This window comes from Blastocystis sp. subtype 4, assembly GCF_000743755.1.
Source record: "Blastocystis sp. subtype 4 strain WR1 chromosome Unknown seqid_0127, whole genome shotgun sequence".
NCBI lineage: Eukaryota > Bigyra > Opalinata > Blastocystidae > Blastocystis > Blastocystis sp. subtype 4.
Window position 1 is genome coordinate 15,877 of NW_014569420.1, and position 13,299 is coordinate 29,175.

Sequence of the window (13,299 nt, forward strand, 5' to 3'; positions counted from 1 at the left end):
GAGCCCATGCAGAAGAAGCAGTGTAGGCTAACATGTACTATGAACTGTTTGTTGGAGAATCCAACATGGATTGAAGTCAGATGCATGTTCGAGAAGCATGGATTTTCGATTTCTGGATTTCGTGCACACAATTGACAAACCTGGAGTGGGTCGTGACGTCTTAATTCTTCTGATAAACGACTTCATCAGATCCTGTCCAGAAAATGATAGTATTTTGTGATTCATGTCGCTGATATTTTTAGTATCTGAAGAGCAACTTATCCAACTTCTAGGTGAGATTGGGACCATCAATGGGAATCAGACCCTCATCAATGTATGACTATTACCCAAACATTATCTATAGTTTCTCTTTTGTTCCCATCATGTGTCTCTTCGTTCTCAGCAGTTTCCTTCTCTTGGACAAGTTTATATGCATTCATTCTTGGAGTTTATATTGACCGTAAGACTGGAATAAGTTTCTGAGTTCTAGGTTCAAGAGACGACTCTTCTTTCGCAATATGTATCTATTTGTTGTCAGTTCTCTCCAAATCTTCTTCAAGAGTTCATGAACGAAGCAAGTGAGTTGTTCATCTCCTCAGCAGCGGATTCTCCAACTCTTCCTCTCTTGAGAAATGTGTCATTCTGTTATTCTCAATGGTACGAAGAGCCGTCTAAGAAGTACATTGCTTGTAAACAGTTCTTTCTCCGTTTAAAAGATTATCCTAGTATTTGCCCACTTCAGACACTTGTTTCCGAGATATTTGTCTTACTTGTGACAGAGGCACGCAATTCACAATCTGTGGCTGAAGTGGAGAAACTGATGCAAGGTGTATTTGATATGGGAACAGAAGAGTCCTGTATGACGACTGCACTCATGCTGCGTTGCTTCTATGCCAACATTCCCCAATATACTTCTTTCGAATTAGCTCGAGCTTGCATTTATCGATCATTACTCAGTGATAATCAAGGAGTACGGAAGTTTGGTGTAGCAGCTCTACGAAATGTGATTCAGAATGTACATGAGAATGAAGCCTTTCAGAATGAATTTCATATTAATGAGGATATTTGGAATACCTTTATATCGATCTATGAGACCTTTGATGAGTTTCCTGTCCATCTGCTGAAATCGGTGTGGAGTCGAATTGAGCCACTTCAACATTATATTGCATCCCAGACAGAGTCGAAAATTCAATTCCCGCAATTAACTGAAGAATGGATGGAAATTCTCTATACACGTGGAATCAAACACAGTAATCCTCAGGTTCGGCTCTTTGTTGTTTCCATGTTGTTAGAAGTCAGAACAAATCCGAAAACTAAGCAAATCACAATGTTTAGTTTATCACCACAGTTCTTGGTCCAAACCCTCCTTCCAAACTTGAATGACTCAATGTTTTTCAAGGGAGATCGGTATGGAATAGGATATTTGATAACAAACTACTTTCTTCATTATCAAGGTATTCAAACTATTGAACTCTTTTTGGCTTTGCTGTCTGTTCTGCGTGATTCGATCACGAACCCCCTTGCAATCCAGTTTATTCTGGGTTGTTTCGATGTATCTGCATTACCACGTGCTCCTCGGGATTTCCACGATTCTATCAATGCGGTGGGAACAGGAAATGAGTGTGTGACACAAGAATGTGTCCAGTTTGTGATGGAAAGTCGACGAACTCCGTTGAAGGTGACTTGTGATCAGATCGCTGGATTAATCCATTCGCTGTTGATCTGTATTACCACTAAAATCAGTCGTAAATCACTTCAACTGAAGTTAGCACGTGTTCTGCTCACCATATGTCTCAATTCAGTTGATGACTCCTCTCTCTCTGCTGTTTGTTCCATTTTCCTCGGATTCCCGTGGAACCTCATATTAGAGAAAAGGAGTCAAATCCAGTCACTTCTGGTTACAGTTGGGATGAATGAAGACGAGTTTCCAGATGCATCCGCTTCATTGCGAGTAACTGCTCTTGTTTTGTGTGTGGAGGAGTGTGTACATCCTACAGAGGGGAAACAGCACCTCATCCGAGTGTGTGAGTCCTTTCAGAAACAGAATCCTACTACTGCGTATCAGCTCCTTCATGAGATTCGAGCCATTCTGCCTCTTTTTGACACAATTCCCTCTGATTTCTGTCAACATTGTATTGATGAGACACTTCTCCAGAAGGAAGTTCAGTCACTCTACGAGCGAGTTACATTCCATGAGGCCACAATCGAGGTATATTTCGCTTCTTCGCTCAATTTTCATTCATTCGTCAATTCGATTCGTCAGGACTTGGACTCAACTGAGTCTTCTCGTCTCCTCTTTGCTCTTCATGCATTATGTTTGGCAGATGCTTCACTGCTGCCTGAACCTGCTCAACTCTTCCAGATCCTCCACCGACTTGCCACGATGTCAAGGGCACAACGAAGTGATGGCATGCGATGTGTTTGGTACTTGCTGGAGCGAAGAGAGAGTGAAAGTAATGATTCAACCCAACTGATCGAGATGATGGAGGCTGAGCTTATATCTGGAGAACGAGAGAACGAAAAGAGTGTATTTACTGTGTTGAGCAGACTGAAGCGAGTTGAAATGAATCCGGCTATCGATCGATTCCTCCAGACACTTCTTACCGTATACGAATCATTTAGACTTACTCCAGAAATAGTCCCAATTTTTATGGCGGGAGTTTTGAATCCTTGCTTGTTTGGATTTCCTTCTCATATCATATTATTGAATCGGATTTGCAAAGATCTACCATCCTCATATCAGAAAGCGGCTCTTTTTTCGTCATTCTTTTGTGCCGCAATTCGGGCTGATTTTGATCTATTACCAAGATATGTTTCGATAGTGAAGTTTTTGATCACAATGAAGGAAGAGAAGGATGAACTAAGTACTGTCGATTCGACAAAGACTCATTATGCTCGAATCATAGTCCTTCAACTTTTGGAAGAAATACCCCCAGAAATTACAATGACAGAAAAAGTCAAGAATTGTTTATCCACATTGATGTGTGATTTGTTGAAGGAAGATGAGCAATCAACCCGAAGTGGGCAGCATGTCCAAAATAGTGAGGAAAATGGTAATCGTTTACGCCGATGGCAAGCACTATGTGTTCTGTCAAAACATCTTCCAATATGTATGACAGAAGATCTAATTATTTTGTATGGCAAACGATTTGGGGAGTTATGTTTGAAGGATACTCGACACTATGTAGAGTTGGTAGGTATGCTATTGAGTGAAGTGTATGATTTATGTGAGGTTTATAACTGTTAGATCTAGATCTATGTTTGATCTTGTACTGTTTCCTGTCCTCCAGAACCCTAATCAGCAGTCTCAGTGTGTTCCATCAGCTCTGCTTATTGGTTACTATGCCATCTCTCGTTTATCTGATTTGGACTCCGAACACACACTTCGTACGATTCTCAAACTGTTCATTCAAGTCACTCTCCCGTGGCTAGTAGCTCCCGAAGGAATCAATCGAACTGTAGCTCAAGTCGTTCTAGCTGATCTACTGGAGAAATATCCTGAATTCACCCAGGATGACACTATTCGGAGGGTTTTTAGGATGTTGGAAGAAAACAAGAGGATTTTGGCAATGCGGCGAAAACAGAAGATGATCCTTACTCGGATCAATCCTCATCTTGAGGCAAGTGTAATTGGTCTTCTTCACTCCAGTCAGAATAATTTGAATGATTATGTCCCTGAAATGCTGTTAGAGGAGATGCGATTGACAATGGAAGATGTGTTGTCAGAATGGTATCGTGAAGACTACCCTAAACAATGTTCTCATGCTTCTAGCACACAATTAGAAGAACCTGAAGTAATCAGTTATGATTTCCAGAAGAAGATTCTTCCGTGGTCTGAAGTGGGAAAAGATGAAGTTGAAAAGCGAAGGAAACAGTCTGTAATTGTAGTAGCTACATATGTTGATAAATTGTATGAGATTCTGGAAGTGTTGAACATAGACCAAATTTAGGTGGATTGGCTCGTACAAGTGAAATATTTGCCGTTGATACTTTGGTAGTCCGTTCGTTACAAGTATGTCGAGATCAAGTATTCAAATCAGTATGGGAGGTTGATAGTGATAATGGGTAGACTAGTGTGACTGCAGATGAGTGGATCAATATGAAGGAAGTTGATGAAATGCATCTTCCTGAGTATCTCCAACAGTTGAAACGTGATGGATGGTCACTAGTTGGATTGGAACAGACAATGTCATCAGTCGATCTCCGAGAAGCTGTGTTCCCAGAGAAAATGGTCTTGATTCTGGGAAATGAGAAAGAGGGAGTTCCTGCAGAGATTATTCAGGTAGGTGAAAAGGAGGGTACTCAGAGAAAGATGCTTGATCTGTGTATTGAGATTCCACAATTGGGTATTATTCGGTCGTTGAATGTACATGTAAGTGGTTCGATTCTGTTATGGGAGTATACCCGTCAGATGAATCCTTTGCAATCGTCGATTTCTCTTGTTTGTTGGAGTCCAAATCGTTTTAATTGACCGAAGAGAAATCACTGATGGATTTATAGAAATCATGAGGCTAGAAATTGATGAGATAAGCGCTTTCGTTTTGGTTGAAACTCCCTGAACGCCCTATAGCACAAACTTGTCAAAGAAAACTTCTCTCTCCTAGATACTCGTGTGCATGTCAAAATTAATTCAAAGTGCATATAACTGTATTGAATCGGGAAAGTATAAGAAGGCAATTACCATTCTCGACTCTCCTGAATTGGATCGCTTTCCTATTGCCAAAGTACATTTCTGTTTGACATATTGTAATGATATTATAGTCGTTGAAGGGATATTGTGCTATGGTCATTGGCAATCGAGCAAAAGCTCGAGAAGCAGTGCTTGAACAAATTGTACGAGATTGGTGATACTAATGAAAGTCTAGAAGTTGAAACCAACAGATGAGCACATTCTGCATCAGATCATGGACACAATCCACTACTTGGGTGACTATAAATTGGCAGCAGATTTGTTAGAAGGAGTTCACGCAATTGATAAGAACAACATAGCAACTGCTGAAATGTTGTATTTTTCGTACTTCTGTCTTGTAATGTGAGTGAGTCGTGGATAAGAACTAGAAGGAATATGATAAGATGCGTGATCTGGCAAATGATATGTTCAAACTATATAAAGTGCGTTCATATCTTACATGGAACTGTGTTAATGTACTTTTCAACCTAGATCCAGCAGATCCTGTCAAATATGCAAAAGTGATTCTTTTAGCCGAAATGATGATTCGAAATGTTATGAAGAATGTAGATTAAGCTGATAACGATAAACTAAAGGTGGATATAAACTCTCGACAAGGTCGTAATTACCAGTGGCTGCTAATTCAAATTTTGCTTCGTGAGAACAAATTCGAAGAAGCAGAGAAAGAGATGGAAGAGCGAATTTCGAATTATATTGTGTCGAAACGATTGCTTGATGATCGTGTTCTGCAACGTACCATTTTGAAATCACTAAATCGAGAATCCGATATTCTGGAACTACTTGAAGCAGATTTGAAGAGTGGAGAGAAAGATGGATGGGATACTATCGAATTCTATCAGAACACCGCTTTCGAGCGTATTTCTGGAATACCAACATTATATATAGTTCTTCCTCAACACGAAGCTCTTGATCGAATTCGCAATTTTCAGGACAATTTCTGTCAATCTGCGAATATCCGAGAAAAGTGGTTATTCATTCTGGAGGCAACGTCACATGCGGTAGAGTGTGGAGAGAAGAAGACAAAGTTGGCCCAGACGATCATCGAGTATGTGAAGTCCCTTGGTCACAAGATGTGCTGTTATTGTGATTTGGAGCGTTGGTTACCTGTTGTGAAGGACGATGAGGAGAGTGTGAAGATGATTAGCCAATTCGCAATAACAATTTTGGATCTCACATTCTGTGTGGTGAAAGGAGGGGACCTACTCGATAATATCCAACGAAAAGTGACGGTGATCGAAATCTGTCTTGATTTGGGCATTCCAATTAATGAGACATTTTTGTGTGAACTGTATCGAATCTACACTTTGATGGTTCCTAAATATTCAGAAACGCTAAAAACCAAAGAGGTCCTGTCATTGGATGCAATTCCATTACTGCTTGCACGCACTCTTCGTGATCATGTGACTGATGGAAACGACCTTCTGAATTTCCGATATGAGCTGGAGGCCTTAGCTCTATTGAGGGAGAACTTCAGACAACGACCGTAGTAATGAGTTCTGGATTCCATAAATAGTCACTATTATCGCAGTACGCTGGCGTTATGTCTTCAGTACTACTTGTTCGCGATGCCTACAAAGGCAATTGACACATTTGGTACAGTTTTTGGGAATTACTGATTTCAAGAGGATTTGGGTGTTCGAGATGTTCATCTTCTCTCTCTGTCATATCCATTAGAAGCAGTAGTCGATGAATGGACTTCTCTGAAGATAGCAAATCAACATTACCGACAATTAACTCGTTTTGCAAATAATGCGTAAGAAATGGAGAATTTCCGTGATTATCATTTAGAATCAAAGAAGCTCATGAAAAGGAGTTTGATTGTATTAGAGAAAGCACGTATATGAATATGTTTACGATGGAGAAGTTGGCGTCAAGAATTCGAAATTCCCGTGAAATTCCGGCTTTCCTAATTCATTACTTTTTAGCGGCTCTTCCCGTTTCATTGAAGGATCCTGAAGTATTAAATCAACCTTGTTTTGAAGATTTGTTGTTACCTTTGCCTGTGTGACAATTGACTGAGCATCATGTGTAGAAAGATATGATTGATAATGCTGACTTCAAATTTGCACGTTTCTGGCCTATTTCCGGAACACAAATGGGTAAGATTGGTCATTCGGAGAGTCTTCTACAGTATCAACATGCAATCTGTGGCTACCTGATGGAAGCGCGTCAAATGGCATGGAATGCAGAGAAGATATCGCAGGAGCGTGTAAACTCAGTGTTGAATGCATATGCGGATCTCCGTCAGAATGAGACAATTCCCGTAATTCTTCAAGCAAGCTATGGAGTGATGGATGTGTGTATTCGAGTCCTTGGAGAGAAGGGTGAAATTCCCACGGGATTGCGAGATGAAGCGAATGAGTATGTGAACAAGATTGAGCAGCAGTTGGGAGTGAGTCAAATGAATGTGATGTTGCCCCAAATCAATCAGCTGGTGAAGCAGACATTGGTGTGGTTAGTATTACTGTTGAATAAGAACAAGAAGTGTTCAAAGCCCACAGTAGCAAAAGAACCAGTATGTGAATGAATGAGACATAAATGTTAGAGAATGAGTGTGGTGTGTGATGTGATGACAAGTCTGTTACGAGTGTGTTTGGGACACTTGATTATTCCTGAGAAGGATGCATATTGGTTAGAGTTGAAACAAGCCCAATTGATTCAAGGAGTAGGTATATGAGGAAGAAATGAGGTTATTAGGTTATTGTGAAGGATCTAAAACCAACAGCAGAAATGGTTTGTATGGCACATAGTGAGTTGATTCAATCATTACGTGGGTTCTGTAATGAGATCATTCAATGTATGAAACAGAAGTGCTACAAAGTGGTTCTGAATTCATTTGTTTGTTAACAAAGCTTCATTATTCTACTTTCACACGTTTTGATTCAGATTCACCTTCTGGAGGACCCAGATTTACAGTCAAATTCATTTGAATAGGTGTTGAAGTCCTCAATCCTGATCCGAAAAACGATACAACAGAGGAACCACTGCTATCTATCTCTTCCTCTTCTTCTTTCGATCCAAAGGATGGTAGGGACCGCTGTTCCATAGTTGGAATCATTACATTCTCCTCCTCTTCCGAATCGAAGTAGGCTTCTTCGTCCATTCGTTCCTTCTCTTGATCTAACACAGGAGTTGGAGATGATGTTGGAACTGAATCCGTTTTTGACAAACTGTCAGAAAACTCCAGGATTTTGTTAAAAGGAGTAAATGACGCGATTTCGGTTCCTTTCACATTGGCAGCAATGTTTATCAACAACTCAATCTGCTTATTCAGATATATGGTATTGAAAAAATGAAAGAGAGATACCGCTAATAGATTGTTCTTTTGGAGTACAGAAATCGTAGCTATTTTGTATACTTCATTGATCATTCCTTTCCTCACTAATAACACTGCAAACCATTCTGTTTTCAACGAAACTCCACTGTTTAAGAATCGAATCACAGCTATCACTCACATCACGATGAAACTCCTACCACACCGAAGAACTGCAGGATGGGAAGGATCCAAAAGACGAGCGAGATTCATGAGAATCACCCCATCTTCAAGGAGGGAATGCATGAATGATTGATGAATACTGATGAAAGCAGAGAGTAATTCGATTGTTAGAAGAATTCCATCCACATTTGGACGAGACTGGTTAGAGACAGCTTGAGTCGAGAGATCGACATCACTGATCAGAGCATCTGTGAGTTGATGAACGTAATTGGTGTAAAAGAGTCGAATGAACTCACGATCATCCAGCTACAATGAAAGAGAAACCACAACAGGTACATCGAACAAGGGATCTCGTCCTACCAGAGTACCAATGGTTTGAAAAACACTCTGTTGGACTCCATAGTCATCTGAATATAACATTAGCCGAAGAAGAAGTGAGAACAAAGAAGATGCTAATGGATTGGTACGATCAAAGAAGTATTTGTTGCAATAAGCAGTATTGAGTTTTGCTAAGCGTTCTATGATCAATACACTATAAATTAGGTCTATTTAATGGAATGACAGTTTTTGGATCGATTTCGGAGATTGCCTATTTGCTGCTAGTATTCGTGAAATGGAGTCTAAAATAGTCGGACCTTTTATCTGGATCCTCGAAACAATCGAATCATCTCCTTCAACATCACTCATATCATCACCTAATTCAATTCCACAAAATGATCTGAATTTGAAATCTTCGAATTAGGATTACTGGAAGAGTGTGGAAATGGAATCTGGAGCCGAATCCAAACAAGCAGTGTACAGCAATTCGTATACCAATCCAATCACTTCAGTATCATCATTCTCTGGATTCAACATCTGTAAACTACAACTAAATAATCTTCAGCTATCCAAACATCTCATTTACACATCCTGATGGAGAACAGATTGATTGTAGGATCAATCGGAGATTCTCTTTTATCAAGATTGTGATAGAACTCTCCTGAAACAGCTCTGTCATGTCAACACGAACTGCATCCTTTACATAACAAAGCAGAGATTCACATACACGAATGTACATTAGTCGGAAAGTGAGATGAATAAGTCGTAATATCTCTGTATTCTGGAATTCCAATACTTTATGATACGTTACTCGATTCTCAAAGACCTCTCGATGATGAGCATGCATAGTCTGGTATGTATCATCATAATCTATCATTGATCAACAAATTCAGTACTACAATCTAACACTCCAAATACAAGAAGATAATTTTTATCACTGAGAGCGCAATTGATGAAATTGCGAGAACCTATCTGAACTACACGTAAAATCATTGATTTGATACTACTTAGTGACATGATAGCTTTTGCGAGGTCATGAACGGAAGACAAGTCTTCCATATCGATGTAGTCTTGAGCGTATGAAAGAAGAGTATGAAGGTATTCTCCATCCTAATGATGATAAATTGAACAAATATATACGTTTTGGATGAGAGTTGTTACTAGAGGCACGAATTGATTTGGTTGGGCATTATACATCATGGACACAATTGCTGGAAATGTAGCCATTGATACACTGGGAAGTTCCAGTGGAGAATCACCACCAGCATCTTCATCAAAAGCAAGGAGCGAGGCAGATTCTAGTTTACTAAGAGTTCGAAAGGTGATTACCATTGGATACCATATGACTATTGCAGTATTCACTGATTTGAGCACTAAAATCAATTTCATTCCCAATCTTTACAAAACCAGATCACGATATTCGGAGGTAAGAAAACTGAGAGCATATTCACGATGAATTTCATCTGTCCACTGAATTAGACATTCTGTACATGATACAACACAAACTTTCTTTACTGTCACTCTCCTGATACTTAAGACATGGATTGATCGGAATTGAGTGTAAAATATCGGATTCGTCCTCTGGATCATGCATCTCAATATGTTTCTCGTTTGTATTCTAGTCGGTCATCACCTGTATCTTCCACCTGCATTATCTGTATTCATCTGAACGATTCCAACGCAATCAGCTCTCCAGTCTCCATTCTCCATAAGGGAATAGAGTTTTGCTAACCGCTCGTCTTTCTTCTCAGCCATTTCTCTTGTAGTAGTGAGAAGCCTTTTTGATTTTGAGATTATTGTGTCAAAATACCCCCGATTTCTCATGCCACTTCTGGCGGGAATGGAGTTCGGTTTGAAAAACATTTGAAAACAAACAAAGGGTCTTAATAAAACACTAGCAATCACATATAAAACATAAGAAGACGTATAAATGACAGCTGTACTTCGCTATTCAACTTGAGGTACACTTTCTTTCTCTTCTGTTCTTTTCACTTCTCCAGCCGGCGCCGTTTCATTCTCCTTCTTTCCGTGTTCTTCATTTCCTTTCTCCTTATTGCCAGAATGTGTCTTATTCCCACTCGGTTTCAATGAATTAAACATTCGTTTCATTGGAGCCATTACCCCTACTCAATCACCCTCAAACAGTAGTCTCACTCTGATCAATCTCCCATTTCGTCTTCTTACTGTTTCCAGCACCCTCTCCATCTGGAATAGCATCTCCTCCAACTTCCTCCTTTTCAGTTTTCATTTCTGGGCCACTGGTCACAGATTCTTCAGGATCCATTCCTTCTTTCTTTCCCTTTCCCATGGGTAGGAACTTATTAAACTTCGATTCCTTCTTCTCCTTCTTCTTTTCGTCTTCTGTTTTTCGGTTCCACACGCCCAAAAGTCGCGCACTCATACTCACTCCCTTCTTCTCTTCTGTTACTTCTGTTGCTAACTCTGGCTTCATGATACCCTCGCCATCTTGTTCCTGGGCGGGTAGAGAGAGATCCTTCGACGATCTGTTCCTAAACAACGTTGTGAAATCTTCTGTGAAATCGATCGGAATCACGGGAGTTTCATCTTCTTGACTCACTTTAAATTCCTTCTGTTCTAGCAGTTCTGATTGTTCTTGATGCTCTTCCAGTTCTTGTGGTTCTCCAGCTGGTTCCGAGGGCGAGACCATGAGATCTGAGGTTTGGGTGACAGAACGACTGTGGGACTTATTATAAACCACACTGTTACTGTCACTATCTTCTTCTCCAGAGACCAGTGATCGACTGCTCAGCGAAAGTAGACTGTTCCCAACTACCACTGAGGGAGACTGCTTGTCTTTCAACTCTTGGATTTCAGGTGTCGTCCTAACACACACACTCCCTTCCCGACTTCGTTTCTCTGTTATTTCCTCATCACTCAATAATTCTGTGACAGGAGTTTCCAAAGCATCTTCCATTACCAATTTCTGTAATTCCAAATGTCGAAGAGTTTTCTTCAAATCTGCTTCTGCTTCTATCATTCATTCATTCCGATAATACTTACTCTCATCATTATAAAAGTCTTCCACAGAAGCCAACTTCTCCACACTCTTGGGAGTTTCAATGACATTCTCACTATCAGATTCTACCGTGATTTGACCCGGATCTATCTCTTATTCTCTGAAAGTACTATCACTTGGTTTCATGGTATCGTATGTCTTTGGTTCTTGAACACGTGTCCGGTTCGCCTTCTTTGCCGCCTTTGCTGCTGCCTTTGCTGCTGCCTCCTCTTCTGCCTTCCGTCTCTCTTCTTCCATCTGCCGTTCATATTCTCTTCGTGCTTCTAAGAAGGCTTCATAGGTTGATGTCTGGATATCACATCCCATCATCATTCCTACGGACACATATTCAGCCAATGCCACATCAGACTGATGAAGTGATTGCAATGTGCTAATGATCTGAGACTGTAGTTGAGCGAGACGAAGAATGAAGAAAGGTTCAGTTAGAAAGAGATAGATAGACTATGATAATCATGACCAAGACTCACACTGTACATGCAAACCGAATTTCTCAAGGAAGGAAGACTCGACCAATCGAATTAAACGACGATGTCCCTGATAAAACTCACCCACTAAGGTGCCAAACGAATGAGAATCTGCTGGAATCGAACAAGATGGATTTGGTTCCGAGTGAGGAGAATCCAGAGTGGAAATCGAACTACACTGCTCAATTAATGATTTTAGTTCCTCTGAAGTGATCTTCCATTTATCCGGTTCATCTCTAAACTAAAGTATTCACTTGAATTCAAACCTGAAGTTGGCAACAACAAGAATTGGAATATGCGTTGGAATATTTACAATATTCGTTTTGAAGTATTCAATCGACTCCAACTACAATATTAGCTTCCCCACCAACCATCAACATTTCGAGGATCCACAATAAAGATACAAGCATGACAACCTTGATATATACTAATGTTTCCCCCACTTATGTCATCTGTACATAACCATCTCCACCTCAATGCTACCGAAAACATAACTTCCACTCTGAACACCGCCTTTCTTAGCCATTTCTAGAAGTCTACGAAAACAAATACCTCTCACCAGTAATGGTCTCCACTGATACCTGATCCTTTTTACCTTCACTTGACTTGTCCATTACATCCCAAATCTCAATCTACATAAATTATGGCTTCAACCTAAACAATCTCACCTTAACTCGATCCTTCGTTGTTGGATTGGTCCAGAAAACGTGTGTGGTGTTGATTTCTTGTGACGGAACGTATTTTTCTGGACATGGTTTTCCCTGAAAGACATCAAAGAGACTTGTTTTCCCGACTCCTTTCATTCCTCGAAAAACAATCTTCACTACACAATAAAAACAACAATCCGAAAAGGACTTACTGTTGTGCATCTCAATCTTCTGAGAACTTCCAAATCCAAAGAATCCACCTCGCTTTTTCATAAAGTCATCTCCAAGGGGTTTGCTTATATCGCTTCCCATGATAACTTAAAGAAAAGTGGCGAAGACATCTATCCCAAAAGATGTATATCTATTTATTTATGTAGAATATAGTCTAAAAATGGCTTTGGAAGCATACAACAGTCGGATACTCATTCCTGGTATTCGGTTGCTCTTTAACTAAATCATTCTATGAACGCTTGTGAAACAGATTCGCATTTCATTCTTGAGATGATGTGTCGTATCAACAGAGAAATGGAAAACAGTGCAGAGTCAACTCGGATTCATGGTAATTTAGATATCCAAAGGATTGATCCATGTATATCCATTATTCAAGGAGAGAACTGAACGTATTCCTATATAGATGGGGTACAAATTGAGTCCCTTGTCCTTTGCTGAACACATGCCATATCAAATCTGAACCCCCTGGATAGATTGTCGTTCACATTATTCCTTTT

The 13,299-nt window shown here is 40.0% G+C and overlaps 4 protein-coding genes across 4 annotated transcripts; 2 read left to right on the top strand and 2 right to left on the bottom strand.

The window, feature by feature from the left end:
- Nucleotides 1-409: 409 nt before the first annotated feature.
- JH06_3060 (rRNA methylase family) lies at nucleotides 410-4,450 on the top strand (the record flags this gene model as incomplete). The annotated part of the gene is given in 5 exon segments (XM_014671892.1): nucleotides 410-439; nucleotides 470-3,195; nucleotides 3,227-3,907; nucleotides 3,919-4,027; nucleotides 4,049-4,450. 5 exon segments carry the CDS (start codon nucleotides 410-412, stop codon nucleotides 4,448-4,450), a joined length of 3,948 nt encoding a protein of 1,315 aa, XP_014527378.1.
- A 145-nt stretch (nucleotides 4,451-4,595) lies between these two features.
- On the top strand, nucleotides 4,596-6,156 carry JH06_3061 (hypothetical protein; the record flags this gene model as incomplete). The annotated part of the gene is made up of 5 exons (XM_014671893.1): nucleotides 4,596-4,703; nucleotides 4,741-4,812; nucleotides 4,845-5,006; nucleotides 5,038-5,214; nucleotides 5,245-6,156. The coding sequence occupies 5 exons, from the start codon at nucleotides 4,596-4,598 to the stop codon at nucleotides 6,154-6,156; spliced, it is 1,431 nt and encodes a 476-aa protein (XP_014527379.1).
- Nucleotides 6,157-7,526: 1,370 nt separating this feature from the next.
- Nucleotides 7,527-10,017, bottom strand: JH06_3062 (hypothetical protein; the record flags this gene model as incomplete). The annotated part of the gene is made up of 12 exons (XM_014671894.1): nucleotides 7,527-8,113; nucleotides 8,144-8,411; nucleotides 8,442-8,623; nucleotides 8,741-8,823; nucleotides 8,854-8,967; nucleotides 8,999-9,293; nucleotides 9,323-9,400; nucleotides 9,431-9,533; nucleotides 9,564-9,721; nucleotides 9,753-9,796; nucleotides 9,826-9,907; nucleotides 9,939-10,017. The coding sequence occupies 12 exons, from the start codon at nucleotides 10,015-10,017 to the stop codon at nucleotides 7,527-7,529; spliced, it is 2,073 nt and encodes a 690-aa protein (XP_014527380.1).
- Nucleotides 10,018-10,370: 353 nt separating this feature from the next.
- JH06_3063 (RAB-like protein) lies at nucleotides 10,371-12,883 on the bottom strand (the record flags this gene model as incomplete). The annotated part of the gene is made up of 11 exons (XM_014671895.1): nucleotides 10,371-10,546; nucleotides 10,578-11,414; nucleotides 11,445-11,546; nucleotides 11,577-11,901; nucleotides 11,935-12,160; nucleotides 12,191-12,270; nucleotides 12,303-12,351; nucleotides 12,383-12,452; nucleotides 12,484-12,556; nucleotides 12,593-12,747; nucleotides 12,784-12,883. 11 exons carry the CDS (start codon nucleotides 12,881-12,883, stop codon nucleotides 10,371-10,373), a joined length of 2,193 nt encoding a protein of 730 aa, XP_014527381.1.
- Between the last annotated feature and the right edge of the window lie 416 nt (nucleotides 12,884-13,299).